Source organism: Drosophila obscura, unplaced genomic scaffold (genome assembly GCF_018151105.1).
Source record: "Drosophila obscura isolate BZ-5 IFL unplaced genomic scaffold, ASM1815110v1 contig_96, whole genome shotgun sequence".
NCBI classification, from domain to species: Eukaryota; Metazoa; Arthropoda; class Insecta; order Diptera; family Drosophilidae; genus Drosophila; species Drosophila obscura.
Window position 1 is genome coordinate 819,803 of NW_024542890.1, and position 15,200 is coordinate 835,002.

At 44.4% G+C, this 15,200-nt stretch overlaps 1 protein-coding gene across 1 annotated transcript; it reads left to right on the forward strand.

The window, feature by feature from the left end:
* Window positions 1-507: 507 nt before the first annotated feature.
* Window positions 508-13,271, forward strand: LOC111071836. The gene is made up of 2 exons (XM_022363366.2): window positions 508-1,682; window positions 12,043-13,271. The coding sequence occupies exons 1-2, from the start codon at window positions 1,345-1,347 to the stop codon at window positions 12,923-12,925; spliced, it is 1,221 nt and encodes a 406-aa protein (XP_022219058.2). The 5' UTR covers window positions 508-1,344; the 3' UTR covers window positions 12,926-13,271.
* The last annotated feature ends 1,929 nt before the right edge of the window (window positions 13,272-15,200 follow it).

The following is a 15,200-nucleotide window of genomic DNA, read 5'->3' on the forward strand; positions in this document are numbered from 1 at the left end:
CACACGAACACAGACAGAGCCATGCGGTGCCAAAATCTTTTGCGCCACTTGCATATCACACACATGAACATACACAGTCGAATGCATACATATGTTCGGGAGAAGCCGCTCTGGCACGTACGCCATGTCAAGTTGTGTTGTTCTCTTTATGTTGTACCCACGGTGTGCCAGAAAGGGGGGTTAGGTAGGGTAGATGGAGCGCTCTCTTTCACAACGCGCTCTTTAAGCTGAGTGCTGCTGCCGCTACTTCCGTTTCTACAGCCACAAAGAAACGAACCGAACCGAGCCGAGCAGAGCCGAACAAGAGACGGCGAGCATCGTTTTCTCTCTTTTACTCTCTTTTTCTCTGCCTAAAATGTTGCTAGAAAATGTCCACAAGGTATGTACATACCACACAGACGTTGCACAGCAACATTCAAGCAGAATTGGAAAACATTTTAATACGCGCCCAACCGGTTTTAAAGCAACATGAGTCGGAAACATGCAAGAAATGGGCATATTGTAGCCCGGAAAAATGGTCTCACAATTGTTTTCGCCGCGGACGTGTGCACAACACAACCTTGTCGAATTTTTTTCTGAATTCAGAAATCTCCGTTGATTATATCCCACTAAAAACTATCCATATCGGCAGTGGGGAAACTCGGGGTCGCGACAACAACAGAAGCAAACAGAACTAATGTCGGAGCTTTCCTAAATCGCAACCCTTTCGAGTGTGCTTCGGTGTTCGCCGTCCAAATCAAGAACAGTTGCAATAATAAGGCGACAGACGAGAGGAAGAGATGTTTTTGTTGTTTTTTTTTCCCCGTTTTGAATGACTTTTTTTTGTGCCAAAAAGAAAAACAAATAGAGATTCAAAAGTCCTGGATTATTTTGAATTTCTGCAAATCAAATAACCAATAGCAATAACAGAAAAAATAAGGGGAAGACGCAGCAGCAGAACGCTAACCTAACGGTAACAAACAGCAAAGTGAAATCTCAAGCAAAATACAAAAAAAAAACACTCGCAAGCAACGGCGCCTCTTGCTCCCCACTCAGACTGAAGAAGCAGCAGCAAGCAGCACAGCATCAGAGGAGCTTAGCTCATTTGCGTGTTGCAAAAAGTTGCTTCCTCCCAAATAAAAACAAACAAAAGCAAAAAAAAACCAAAAACGCCTTTGAAAAATTTGTGGTTTGCCTTGTCAGCATATTTGTTGCAGTATAAAGTCGCTTGCAACAGCAATAGCATCAGCAGCAAAGCAGGCGATAAACCAAAACATAATCAAAAGTCTTCAGCAGAGAAAGAGCGACTCTGCACGCTCAACACACACTCGTAAACACATATAGCGAGAGCAATAAAAACGCACAATGACCTTGCCAACCAATACAAACGTCGCAGCGAACGGCGGCAGCGGCAGTGGCAGTGGCAGCGGCAGCGACGATGACTCGGACATGTTCGGCCCGCCACGCTGCTCCCCCCCGATGGGCCATCACCATCATCGATCGCGCGTGCCGATGATCTCGCCGAAGCTACGTCAGCGCGAGGAGCGCAAGCGGATCCTACAGCTCTGCGCCCACAAAATGGAGCGCATCAAGGACTCGGAGACGAATCTGCGGCGCAGCGTCTGCATCAACAACACCTACTGTCGCCTCAACGACGAACTGCGACGCGAGAAGCAGCTGCGTCACCTGCAGAATCTTCCCAGGTTAGTGTCTAGTAGCATATCATACACACACGCCAGCAGACATGTACACATAAAGGTAGGCGGCGTACTTTTAGGTGTACGCCTCATGATGAACTTTCAACCTTTGCCAGGTGCTTGTGTATATGTCTGCGCGTGTGTCTGATGGGGGGGTTCCTGTGGCTGCAGGAGGTGGCAACTGCCCTTTTCAGCAGTGTCTAATCACAGACCAATGGCCAGGCAGCATTTAAACGGACAGATATCGAAAGTGAGATGATTTCGAACTGCCACTTAGTTGTAGGTAGGACCAGGACCTGCTGTAAATCGATGAAAGGTTCAACTGACATTTCTGTCTAATCTTATTATTGTTGCTGTGTGCAGCAGTAGTTCCGTGAGCCGTGTTACATCAGTGAGATGATGAACAATCGATGGATATAATATAACCTAGCACATAATTGAATTCGAAAATTGTTTTTCGAAGGAATGTTTAACTAAATGTCGCTGGCGCACTTCAGCAATAATTCTACTGCAGTATTATTAAAAGGGTTTTCCAGCGGTTAATTTTCGATGTTGTAAGTGTTGAATAATGACGGCAAGTGGCACTTCTTGAACTTATTGCTTGGGCATTTTGCAAGACTATTTCAACATGGTTGTTTCGTCGCAATACATAATTAAATGTACGGGTTTCCATCTCTGTCTCAAATCGTTATGTACAACGCAAGGTTTCCATAACGTTATATTTATTCATGGAATACTCCTGTTGGGATTACTATTGCTCCCGCGGACAGTGGATGTCGGATGATGCAACTGCTTAGTTAGCCGCTTTGAAACCGTAAACGGCTTGGGCAGTAAACCAAACCCGATTTACCACACCACAGTAGTATATGGCTTCCACAAGGACTTGTGTTCCTCTGCCACCAGCCTTCTTCCTCTTCTCTTCTCTTTCACCCATCCTATCCCATCCCATCCCATTCCACTACCAATGCTTTTCCGTCTCCCATTCACCTTAGTCGAGTATTGCAAAGTTGCAGCAACAACGGACAAACAATCGGACAAACACAAACGAATACAGAAACACACAAAAAAAAAAACATTCACAGGCACAGACACAGACATTCGTTTACACACACACACAAACACTCACACAACGGTGGTGGCAGCGACAGCGGCGGCATATTTTCATAGCGAGGAAACATTGAGGCCAAGCTCAGGCCGTCAGCCAAAGGCAATTCGAGCAAAGAAGTACGGGCAAAGCAAAAGCAAAATAAAAAAGCAAAGACAGGGCAAAGCCAAGCATAAGCAAGACAAAGGCGAAGCCGAAGCCACATAGACATTGCAATATACATATAAACAAGAATGATGAAAATCAAAGAAAAGTCAAAGCAAAGACACGCCGAAGCAATGGGCAAGACATGGGTATTGGGTATGACACAAAAATAAAACCAAAGACAAACCAATTAAGAAAGAGAAGAGCAAACACAAACGCAACATGTACATACGTATGTATGTATGTACAAAATACCAAAGGAAAACCAAAACTACTTAAATGTTACTTCAAAGTAAAAACAAAGTCAGAGGGAGGGTGCACTACAGCAAAAGCAAAAGCGAAAAAAAGACAAACTACTAAAGAAGGAGAGCAAAGACACACCGAAGTAAAAGCAAAGTGAAGACACACAAAATCGGACAGAGAAAAAAGTCAAGCAAAAACCAAGCTCGTAATCACACGAAACAAAACCAAAAAAAGACCATCAACTAAATAAAACCACAAACAGGCAACGAAAAAAAAAATAAAATGAAAAGCAGGCCTCAACAATTGAGAAAAGTTGTGCGTTTCTTGAAATGCTTGGTATTCATGTGCTGTGTTTTATATGTACATACATACATACATATGTATGTATGTATGCTACGATCTGAAACAGGGCCAATCGTACAATAAAAGTAGTAGTATGTAGGTACTGTGACCTGTGACCAAGAATCAAGAAAGGACAGGAACCAAATGCAAACGAAATGCACATCATACATCCATATGTATGTACGTATATATGTACATATGAATGTCGTTTTCAAACCCTATTAGAGATGGGATCCTGCTTATTGCCATATTACTTCAGACTGAGTCCAAATGATTTCATATATGCATATCCCTCCCTATTGCCTTGTATAGTGGGCATAGGAAAGTGTGCTCCTGCTGCCCTGTCGCTGTGTGCCTATTGTCTGTTGGTGCCATTAACGGATCTCATTTTCGAAGGTGCTGCTCCATTTCCTAATCAGGAATCCCCCCGCAAATATTGTGTAATACTTTCTGCAGAGTTCACATAGAACTTACATATGTGTGTGTGTACATAAATTGATGACAAACGATACTCGCGAATAGTGAGTCATCAGACGTCTGTGATTATTAGTTCCGTTTTGTGGTCGTGTAGGCTCGTGCTTTGAAAGCCTGGTCCGCGGTCCATCTCTAGCAACTACACAACATTTATGCACATACATACATACATACATATGTATATCACATGGATGTTATTTTGTTTTACTTTGAATGTGTCTATCTTTCTGTATGTGTGTGTGTGTGTGTGCGCGCGCTAAAGAAGCGTAGCGCTGGTTGAAGTAATCGGAATCACGTTCCACTTGCAAAAAAAAGCAACCACAATAATAGCAGCAACCACTGACACCAGGCAGCAGCGGCGCTCTCTTAGCCAAATCGCAGCATTGGCAGCACCACTGAACCTTCACACACACACACACACACACACATATACACACGCCCGTCTGAAAGGATTCGAAACCTTCATATTCTTTGCTTAGTAGTGGTCTTTAGGTGATAGTTAATTTCTTTTTAAGCGTATTTAATAAAAGAGATACAAATATGTGCATATGTATGTATAAACAGAAAAAAAAACACACTCGCATCGCACACACACGAACACGAAGTGAGCATAAGTGTGCCTGCCCTGCCTGTGTATCATTATATTTTTGTCTTGTCTTTTATGCACGTCCGCCGCCGTCGTCGTCGTCGTCGTCGTCGGTGTCGGTGTCGATCTCTGCTTCTTCTCTGCGTCTCTGCGCTGCAGCTGCTAAAACATTTTGGCCCACTCGCAGTTGTTGGCGCTCTGCTGGCAGAGCATAAACAGCAAAAGCAGCAGCGTAGCTTTTTGAAATTTTTCATTTAGAATCGTTTCATTTCCTTTACCGTTAACTTTCATTCACTGATTGCTGCTGCTGCTGCTGCGTACTTGTAACTTCCTATTGTGATTCAGCTCAAGTTTCTTCCGCCACGAATTCTTTTTTCGTCTTCATATTCGACGTGTTCTATTCCTTCTTCCCCATATTCCTTAGTCCTTGCTGCTTTCTCCAGCATATCCTTTGGCTGCAGCTTCGCCTTAAATTCTTTGGTCTCTTTTGATTCCTGCTATTCTGCTTCCTTGCCTTCCTCTTATTCTTTTTCATACTCTTCCCCTTTACACGACTTTGCCCTCATATTCTGCTGGTTCTGCTCTTGCTCACGCACTTCAATGGCGGTGGAAAAATTGTGCACTAGTGGCGCTTAACACCCCCTGACCGCCCCTACGCCGCCGCAAAACTGCTTGCACACAACACCTGCTGTTCTTGTCCGCCTGTCGCCCCCTCTATCTCTCATATTTATACTTATGTATGTACATCCATATGTACATTATCTAGCAGCAGCAACAGTGGCAGTGGCCACCTTTGGCTTTCTTTTCTCGTTCGCGCGCCGCCAAACGACGGAGAAAACAAACAACAAAATGCCGTTACACACGCTTTAAGCTCGGTTTTGTTTTTGCTTTTGCAAAGTTAATTCCACCCCGCCTTTCCTTTTGGACAATGCCTCTCTTGTCACGACTGTCTGTGCCTCTCCCTTTCTCTCTGCCACTGGCACTGCCACTGCCACAGGCAGCGCGCGCTCTTTCTCAGACAGCGACGCTGCGGTGTTCGTGCGTTGGGTTTCCGTTTATTCCGTTTATTTTGTATACCCTGGACTCTTGTCGAGTACAAGAAGGGTATGTATGTACATATGTACATATGTATGCCTGTGACCTCCAGAATTAAATAATGTAATTATGTATGTATTGTAACATAATGTTCTCCATCACTGCCCCCTTAAATACAGCCCTGTCTGTCTCTTTTTTGTTTATGTATAAATGCATGGATCTCATTAATCCTGAAACTGTGGGAAATCTTTTACTTGGCTGATTTGGATCAAATTTTGATACTTAATTGTTATAAAAATATGTACATGTATATATGTATTTTCTGACTTGAAGTAGTTGCTACTTTATAATTGAAAGACTCTGTCTGTGGTGTTTAGCTTGTTGTCTTTTTTTCTCTCGTTTTTCTTTGTTTGACATTTGTTTGCACCCCACCCCCTTTTGGAAAATGCATATTCAGGCTGATGTCTTTATTAGCTTGTAGATTTCATCCAGCAATCGATAAATTAATTACATAAAGTGGAGAAATCGGAAGTGGAGAGCCAGAAGTTGAGAAACGTGGAATGGATCGAATCGCATGTTCCATTTGAGTGCTTAAGTAATTAACTTTGACGGTAAAAAAAGAGTTGGAGTTGTCGTTGATATAATATGATGATCGAGTAATCGAAATGTTTTTTTATTTTGATTTGTCGATATCTTTGGATATCGGTTGCACAGTTTCAGCGCCTTTTTCTCTAAAACAATCCTTATACCCTATACATATGTCCGTCCAGCATAGCATTTAGTGAATACCTCCTCTATAGAGTATAGAGTCCTATATCTTGCAAAAACCCGATTCTCAAACCAAAAATTATGGGCTAAAACGCTTCAAAGAGCGCTAAGAAACAACATCAGCAGCAGCGAGACGCTCTTATTCAATCGCTTACCGAATTTCCTCCAATCTTTAGCTGTGCTCTGCACTGCTTTATCCATCACCACTCACCCACCCCATCTCTTTCAGCACACAACAAACTGTCCAGAGCCGCTCACCACCTAGCTCTTCCTCTCCCACTTCCACTCCCACTCACACTCACACTTCTTCCACTCTTTTGTGCTCTATGCTCTTTGGCACTCACACACTGCCACTGGCACTGGCACCACTCACCCATAGACGACAGCTTTTTGTGTAACCCACTCAGGCCGCCCCATTTTGCGGCGTCGTCGTAATAATTTCGCGACTGCGATGACGTTTTTATAGTTTTTGTTGTTGTTCGTGCAGCTTTTTCTTTTTCTGTTTCTGTTTCTGTTTTGTGTTGTGTGTTATCTTTTCTGTCGCTGTCGCTGCGGCTGTGTCGTGTCTCTCCTGTTGTCTCACTCTGTCATCGCCAGGCGATGCAAAGAAGTGATTGTTGTTGCTGTTCATCTCATCTCATCTATTCGGTAACATCCCTCCACCCCCCGCTCACACCAGTGCACACAACACTTGATGGAAGGGGAAACCTTATCTCGCTCTGCCTCGCAACAACTGCATTGAGTGAAATATTTAGAACAATTCGATGATACAACCGCCGTCTGTGACTGGGGTGGAATGGAGGATAGATAAAAATAGCGAGAAGGAAGCTGCGACTGAGAACTGGTTTTGTTTTGATTTGTTATTGTTGTTGTAATCGGTAATCGGTAATCGTGAAGTGTTTTGTGTGTCCAAAATAGATCAGATGTTCTTCTTTATGAACAGCTGGTACTTTAAGAGGCTACATACATACATATGTACATACATATAACAGGTACTAGCTAGTAGCTACCAAGATTCGTTGCGATTTGACAACTATTATTGCTTTGGCATTCTTTTTTGGGTGTATTCCCCACTGTTTTATTCCCATTCCCATTCCCGGCTGGGCTGGACCTCCCCCCCTAGCCAGGGGATACGCACTTTTCACTTTTCACTCTCACTCGATTACCTCTCCATCGAAATAGCGTAAATATGTACATACATACATACATACATGTACATGTATGTGTACACGAAATGCAACTGATGATGATTAAGTCATGGAGGCAGTGAAAAGATTAAAAGCTGTGGGGGATATATAGAGGGGCGGGGCTGGTTGAGGGCAAGCGACTGGCCTGTCGTCAAGGTTTTCCATTTTTTCTTATTTTGAATTGGATCCATCTCCGTAACACATTGCAAACGAAGCGTCTGGAAACGAAGCGGAACGCTGAGCACTTTGGAAAACTTCGAAATGAAGTTGCCTTTGACACGAAGCCAGCGCCCAACAGCACCCGCCTATCCTGCGTGGCTGCAATCCTCATTTTAGCTCTCCTTCGCCCTACTCCCAAATTGGAATTCCCATTCCCCCATTCCCCCCTTCCCACCATTTTTTTTCCGCATACAGTGAAAGCGTGCGTCGCTCGCTCACTCGCGCAATGACCCCCAACAGCGTCCTACATTCGCGATTTACCCTCGCACCGCACCGCACCAGAACGTTGCTGCCTGCAAGCCGCTGTCTGCCTGACATCCCTACCCGCATTCTCTTCCCCCACACCCCACCCCACCCCTTCTTTTTCCCACTACCCTTTGTGCTTGTGCTTCTCTTTTCTTTGCTTTTGTACACTTGTCGTTTGACGACAGCATTTCGTCTTGCTTTTCCCGACTCTCACTCTTAGTACTTCTGCTTCCTAGCCCCCCACTGGCTTCGTGGGGGGGTGGGGTAGGATAGGGTAGGGGTAGGGTACTTCCGAAAACTCACTCCCATTCCCCATGCCTAACCCACAGTACTTACAAATAATGCTGCTGCCGAACCTCAATGGCAGTACCAAACTCTCACTAGCACCCCCTCTCTAAACGCACTCCTCCGCCCCTCATTTTGATCTCTCCTCCACACATGTACATACATACATACATATGTAGGTATGTATGTGTAATTGCCGCCTAGAAAGCCTCGCTTGCAAGCTTTGCTTTGCTTTGCCTTGCTCGCCTTCCCGTCCTGCCTTTTCCAGCAGAAATTCCAAAAATTCGTTTCGATTAATCAAAGCCCAAACAAAGGTAGGGTAGAGAGGGAGGAAACGGTTAAAGAGCCTTGAACTGAAAACCCCTTAAATAAAAATAGGGTGGGGGCGTAAAAACAAACATAAGCCACGAAAGGTTGACCAAGGGTGCTGCAAGCGGAAGAGGATGAGGAGAAGGAAGAGAGAGAGGTTAACGCGTATTAAGTATGCCCCAATTTCAGCTTTGATTGGCGGGAAACAGAGTGCTGTGCTGGGCAGAGGCAGTGGTCTAGGGGGGGGGAGGAGGAGCGGAGAAGCAAAACGACGGCATATTTAACCGACAACCATCGAAAACGTGCACAAAACGAAAACACAGATAAGACGGACCAGACGGGGGGACACATAGACGACGGCGAACCGCGCGAAGGACAAATAATGAAAAGTGTGTTCTCTAGCTATCCCAAACCATCCCCCACCGCACCACCGCACCACACCGCTCCACTCCACCTAAGGATTGGCCAGTTGTCGCCTGCTTATCGGTCGCACGCCTCATACCCACATGCACATACACACAGACAGGCAAAGGCACACGAACATGCATGCTGTGGGTCTGTGTCTGTCTGTCTGTCTGTCTGCCTGTCTGCCTCTCCCAATGTCAAAGAGAGTCGAAAAATGTAGCCGATTGGTTTCTGTACGCAAGTGTCTCTCTACTGCCATCTCCCTTACTCGGCCCCACGAACAGACACATACCCATTTCCATTCCCATGCCGATGGCTTATTACGTCACGATCTACAATGTGGTTGGCGTCTTTGGAGATTATACATACATACATACATACATACATACATATGTACATGACTTGTGGGCTGTGAGCTGTGGGCTGTGGGCTGTGGGCTGTGGGTTGGGTGTATTCCTCATATCTGACTCATTCAGGATGATCTCTTCTATTATAATCTCATAAAAACCACAAAAGCAAATGCTAAATGATGGGAGGGTGAGGAAGGGGGAATGGGGAATGTGTTTGTGTGTCAGTTCGTAGAATTATGCGCTGAGAATACAAAGTTTGTTCTGGCTGAAGGCTAGCGGCTGTCGCGGAGATAATGAAGTTGATTTTACCAGATCTAGAACCTAGATCCACTCGCTATAATCTCTTTGTAGTCTCACCTCATCTCACCTCTCCCTAATTCAATTTTACTCACCATACTTAGGTAAAGACCCCCCGCTAGACCACCCCCCACCACCCCCGCATTCACAGACTCTACCGCTGCCACTGTGGGCCACTTGTGCAATGCCATGCTGGCGTCTCTATTCACCTTCATTCCGCTCCTCGGCAATCCCGCTACCCTCTCGGCCCCACACTCTCCTGCTTTGGTCTGCCTTTTGGCACCTCATTTGGTCAGTCAGCTGCGCTCCTCTTCGTCTGCGTCTTCGTCTATTATGACCCCCCCTCCCCAACCATCTACATACATACATACATACATACATATGTAGAGCTTCTCGTTGTGGGCTTCGACAGTGGCTTCAATTTCGAGTTGTTGCTCTTGCTGCTGCCGCTTCGGTTGCTCCCATTTTCGTTTGGCCAACAACAAGCATTAAACGCAACAAAAGCAACAATGAAACTAACATACTTTTTTTCACTTGCTGGCTCGCTGGCTCCGCTGGCTGCTGGTGTCTGGCCCCTCCACCTGGGCCACCACCTGGAGGGGTCTCTCTTACACTGTCTTTGGCATTGCCAAGAGAGTGGCTCACATCATAGTCGCCGCTCTCTTTCTCTCCGCTCTCCGCTCTCTTTGTGTCACGCATTGAAAGTGGCTGAAGAAAATATGCAATTCGATTATGGGGAATGCCTCCCTCTTCTATGCCCCTCTTTCCTATCTGTTCCCTCTTCGTTTACCTCTAGCTGTCTTCTTCTTCTTCTTATGCCGCTTCCCCCCCGCCTGTACACGGATTCTGTTGTACGCTTTCTGGTTTTTTTTTTTTTGGTTTCTATAAGCCGAGCAATTTTTGTTTTGTTTTCGTATTTCACTGTTGCTTTTGGTTTTGCTTCTTCCTCTGTTTCGTTTTGTTGCTGCACAGATTCCTTCATACTTTCGCTTTTTTTTTCTTGTTGTGTTTTGTTGTTGTTTCGCTACACACCTACATATGTATGTATGCATGTATTGCCTTCGCTTCCACTTTCCTTCAGCCCACCCTTGAAGCGCGTACCCATGGCATACACCAGCGCTCCCGCGCCCGCTCCTCTCTGCTGCCACATTATTTCTGTCAGTTATTGCTTGTGTTGTAACTGTTGTTGCTGCTGCTGTTTCTGCTGCTTCGCTTTAATAGTCAAAATTGACATGCTCTGGTGCGCATTTTAATGCGTGCTCACCCCACCACCCCACCACCCCACCACCTGACCCCCAGCCCTCTTCCATAGCATACCCACCTGCCACCCAACACCCGCCACCCTGCCACCCTGCCACCTATCAGCGCGACTGTTTCTTCCACCTTCTTTGAACAATATTATTTTGTGGGTGTTTCCCTTACTTCTGGCTTCCCTGGCGATTTTCTTCGTAGAAAACGGGACTCATCCCGAATCACGCGCTTCATTCTAAATTAATGTGTCCGTTCGCCAATGGGAAACTTGTACAGAGAATTTGCATCATTGGAGTATGTAGATTAAGTCGATGTAATTATAGCAACTGTCATATAATAGATCCATTGGCCAGCAGGAGAGTATCAACAACGTCGAAGCGCCGAGGTTGCCTTTTCTTTGCTCTGTTACTTTGGATTTTTCCACCTCCCCGGCTCTATGTGTATATGGGGAGGGTTGGAGGTGTGGAATCGCTTGGTAGACAGTTGTTGCTGTTGGCTTTTATTGAAAGAGAAATTAACTGAAATTTACTTCGCTGCTGGTCACCAAAGCCACGGACGGCAGTGCCACACACAGTTGGCCCAGTTAATTAAGAGCGGAGACGACCCCAAACTTCGCTTGCAACCATGGTCCCATGGCCCCATGGCCCCATGGCCCCATGGCCCCATTACCGCTCACCCCTTAGCCCAGAGTCCTTACCAAAGAATCAAATAAACGGAGCTGATGTCAGGCTTCCAGCTTGCTGGGAGGGTGTGCTGACAATGTTTATGGGAAGAAGGGACAGGGACAGGGACGTTGATTGATTAGAGGAAACGATTGATGGGCTATCGACTTTTGTAGAAATATACTATATGTATGTACTATGTATGGGATATGGGATATGCGATGCTCGAGGAATTATTTAATAATCGATAAGAACTACGATAGATGTTCCATATCAGATTAATACCTGAAGACTTTCGGGAGATTGGAAATCGGAAAAGGGTTCTTCCTTCCTTCAATTGAGATTGAAGCAGAAGCCGCAAAATTGCAGCCGTGAAATTTCCCCCCATGTTTTCTGTGTGTGTTTTGTGCCCAACTCTTGACTAACTTTCCCTTCACTTTCTCTCTCTTTCTGTGCAGAACTGACGGCCGAAGTCCGGAATTGGCGCGTGAGAATCTCTTCCAGCCAAACATGGACGATGCCAAGCCGAACAACAGCAACAGCAGCAGCAGCAGCAACATCAACAGCAACGCCAAATCCCAATACGGGGACTGCTCTTCCACGGGCCGCACCATGTGCTCCATCGAAAACCAGCCGATGCGCCAGCAGCCGGCCACGCCCGCCTCTGTCGCCGCCGCTGCCGCGCAATCCGACACGGCGGCGGTCCGGAAGCGAAATCTGTCCAGCAGCAATCTGGTGAACGACCTGGAGATACTCGACCGCGAGCTGAGCGCCATCAATGCGCCCATGCTGCTCATTGACCCGGAGATCACCCAGGGGGCGGAGCAACTGGAGAAGGCCTCCCTGTCCGCTTCCCGCAAGCGAATGAGGAGCAACAGCATCAGCGAGGACGAAAGCGACCGGCTGGTGCGGGAAGCCCTATCCCAGTTCTACATACCGCCGCAGCGCCTCATCTCCGCTATCGAGGACTGCCCCCTGGACGTCGTCGGACTGGGCATGGGCATGGGCATGGGTATGGGCGTCGGCATGGGTATGGGCATGGGCATGGGCATGGGCATGGGAATGGGCATGGGCATTGGATCGGGCGCTGGCGCCTCCATGGACAGTCCGAGCAGCAAGCGCAACAAGCTGTCCGTTGACCACCACCACCATCACCATCTGGAGCTGGTCGACTTCGACATGAACCAGAACCAGAAGGACTTTGAAGTGATAATGGATGCCCTGCGCCTGGGCACGCCCACGTCTCCCAGCGGCGCCAGTGACTCGTGCGGCCAGGCGGCCATGATGAGCGAGTCGGCGAGTGTGTTTCACAATCTGGTGGTCACCTCGCTGGAGACATGAAAGTATCAGTAATCGCTCTGGAAGATGACGACAAGTACGCAGAGGAGCGGAGAGCGTAGAGCAGAGAGCGGAGGAGCAGGCAAAGGGTTACGTTATGTAAGGCACACTTACTCAAGCGGTACACCCGTGAGGGTGTATACGTACACACACACACACACACACACACACACACTCTAGGTTACTACTATCAACTAGTGAGAGCGAGCGAGATGCCATTATGACTCATTGCGAGCAAATGGTGGCGCCACAGAGAGAGAGAGCGAGCCAGCCACGAGCAGGCGGCATCTCGCGGATTGTACAAAGAAACATCAAAAATTGTATAAGATTAATCAAAGAAAAAGCGTTAAAGAAATGGAAAGCAGGAAGAGATAACTACATATAAAGAGAACAAAGAACAAATGGAGACAACAAATGAAAAAAGAGTATAACAAAAATCAAAGAATTTGTAGTCAAAATGCAAAGAAAGAGAAAAAAAATACAAAAAACAAAAAAACAAACAAAAAACAAAACAAAAACATACAAATTATTTTTTTAAAGAGAGCAACAGAATTGTAAGCTTCACTGTATATCTCCTTATACATACACATACACACATATGTATATACATACATACATACATACATATGTAAATATATATATTCATGTAGATAAGAAAATAGTTTGTTTCCGTTTTGGTTACGCAGAGAGCTCCATTCAGCATCAACTTCCGATCAAAAACTTCAAACAATCAATCAAAGGTCAAGCACATTCCAGGCTATGCCCAGTAGATTCTCCGCTTCCCTTTCTTTGCACCCATTTTCCACACACTGACATTTCCCTGGAGTCTCTCGCATATTACCTGAACTAAACTGAATTTTGTTCCGAACACTCATTTCATAAATTAAAAATTATTTTATGCAACATTATTTGTATACATCTCAAGGATATATACATAAATACATATGTATGTTTAGGCATAGAAGACGTTCTCCTAGTCACTAAATTTAAACGAAAGAGAACAGTTTTCGTTGAGAAACCCACAAAATTTCCACAAAAAAAAACAAAACAAAAAAAAAACAATAAATGGTTTCAATTGTGTAAATTACAACAAAAAAGATAAAGAATTTTTGGTTCGAATTGGTTTAGTTTTAATCTACTATTTCCTCCAATTTTTAAACAAAAAATCATCACAAGATTGAGTATATGTAAAGCAAAATGTTTGAGGACACCTGCAACAATGTTGATTAAAAATAGCAATTTAACAATTAAAAAACAACAAACACACAAGCAAACAAAAAAAAAACACAAAAAAGTGCAATTAGAATTTTTTTAAATATGGAAGCAAGCCTCAAAACAAACATACAAAAAAAATTGAGAAAGAAAACCAACAAAAGTGCATTCAAAAAAAGATTTAAGATTTAAGCGAAAATCAAGCAAATTAACAACAAATATGAACATAATCTTAAGATATATTAATTCTTACACAAAAATTAAGCAACAATATTTATAAGGTAAAGAAACAAACATTTTTTTTTTCGAAAAAAAGTGAGATGGCTGTGATAGAATATTTAAGTTTTTTTGACTAAAGAAAAAGGGAAACAACCACAAAATGTTATTAAAAGAAAAAAAGATAACAAACCACGAAAAATAATATAAAAAAAATTTAAATGCAGAAAATCATGAATATTATGATATATATGTATAAAATTAACATTTATTATTAGTATTAGTGAACAAACAAAATATTTCTAAAGAGCAAGAGGCAGAAACGGGAGAGTTGCACTTTCTTTCCGAGAGAAGAGACAGAGAGAATCTAATCTCTCTCTTGTGCAACTTTCGCTCGCCTGGCTTTCATTGATTTTATATACATACATACATAATGTATACAGATATGTATATAAATAATCTTTCCTTTTTTTTTTTGCGAATTTTCTATTAGTTGCCTCGCCTCGCCTAAGCTTTCGTTTTCGTTTCTCTATTCCGCGGTTTTTTCGCGTTTGTTTTCATTTTACGTCTTCGCATCGGCTCTGTTCCCTCATGAATGTTAAGGGTATAAAGAGAAGATGCACCGAATGGGGGAGCTCATCTTAGGCTGAGAGAAAAAACTAGCAACCCCATACGAGTGCTCGAAGAACAGTTAAAGTTCCATGGAGCGGACCGACTGCCAGGGGTATACATAGTATCAGGGACATGAACCCTAGAGAACCATAGCCCCCAAACTCTGATTCAATTTATCTCTGTTACCTATTGAAATATTTTGTTTAATTAAGTTTTTTTTTATAATTCTACAATTATG

What these genes read in the sequence shown, in the direction of transcription:
- LOC111071836 (XM_022363366.2), top strand. Translation starts at nt 1,345, where the DNA reads ATGACCTTGCCAACCAATACAAACGTCGCAGCGAACGGCGGCAGCGGC. An exon ending in CACCTGCAGAATCTTCCCAG is followed by an intron (nt 1,683 to 12,042) that starts GTTAGTGTCTAG and finishes CTTTCTGTGCAG; the next exon opens with AACTGACGGCCGAAGTCCGG.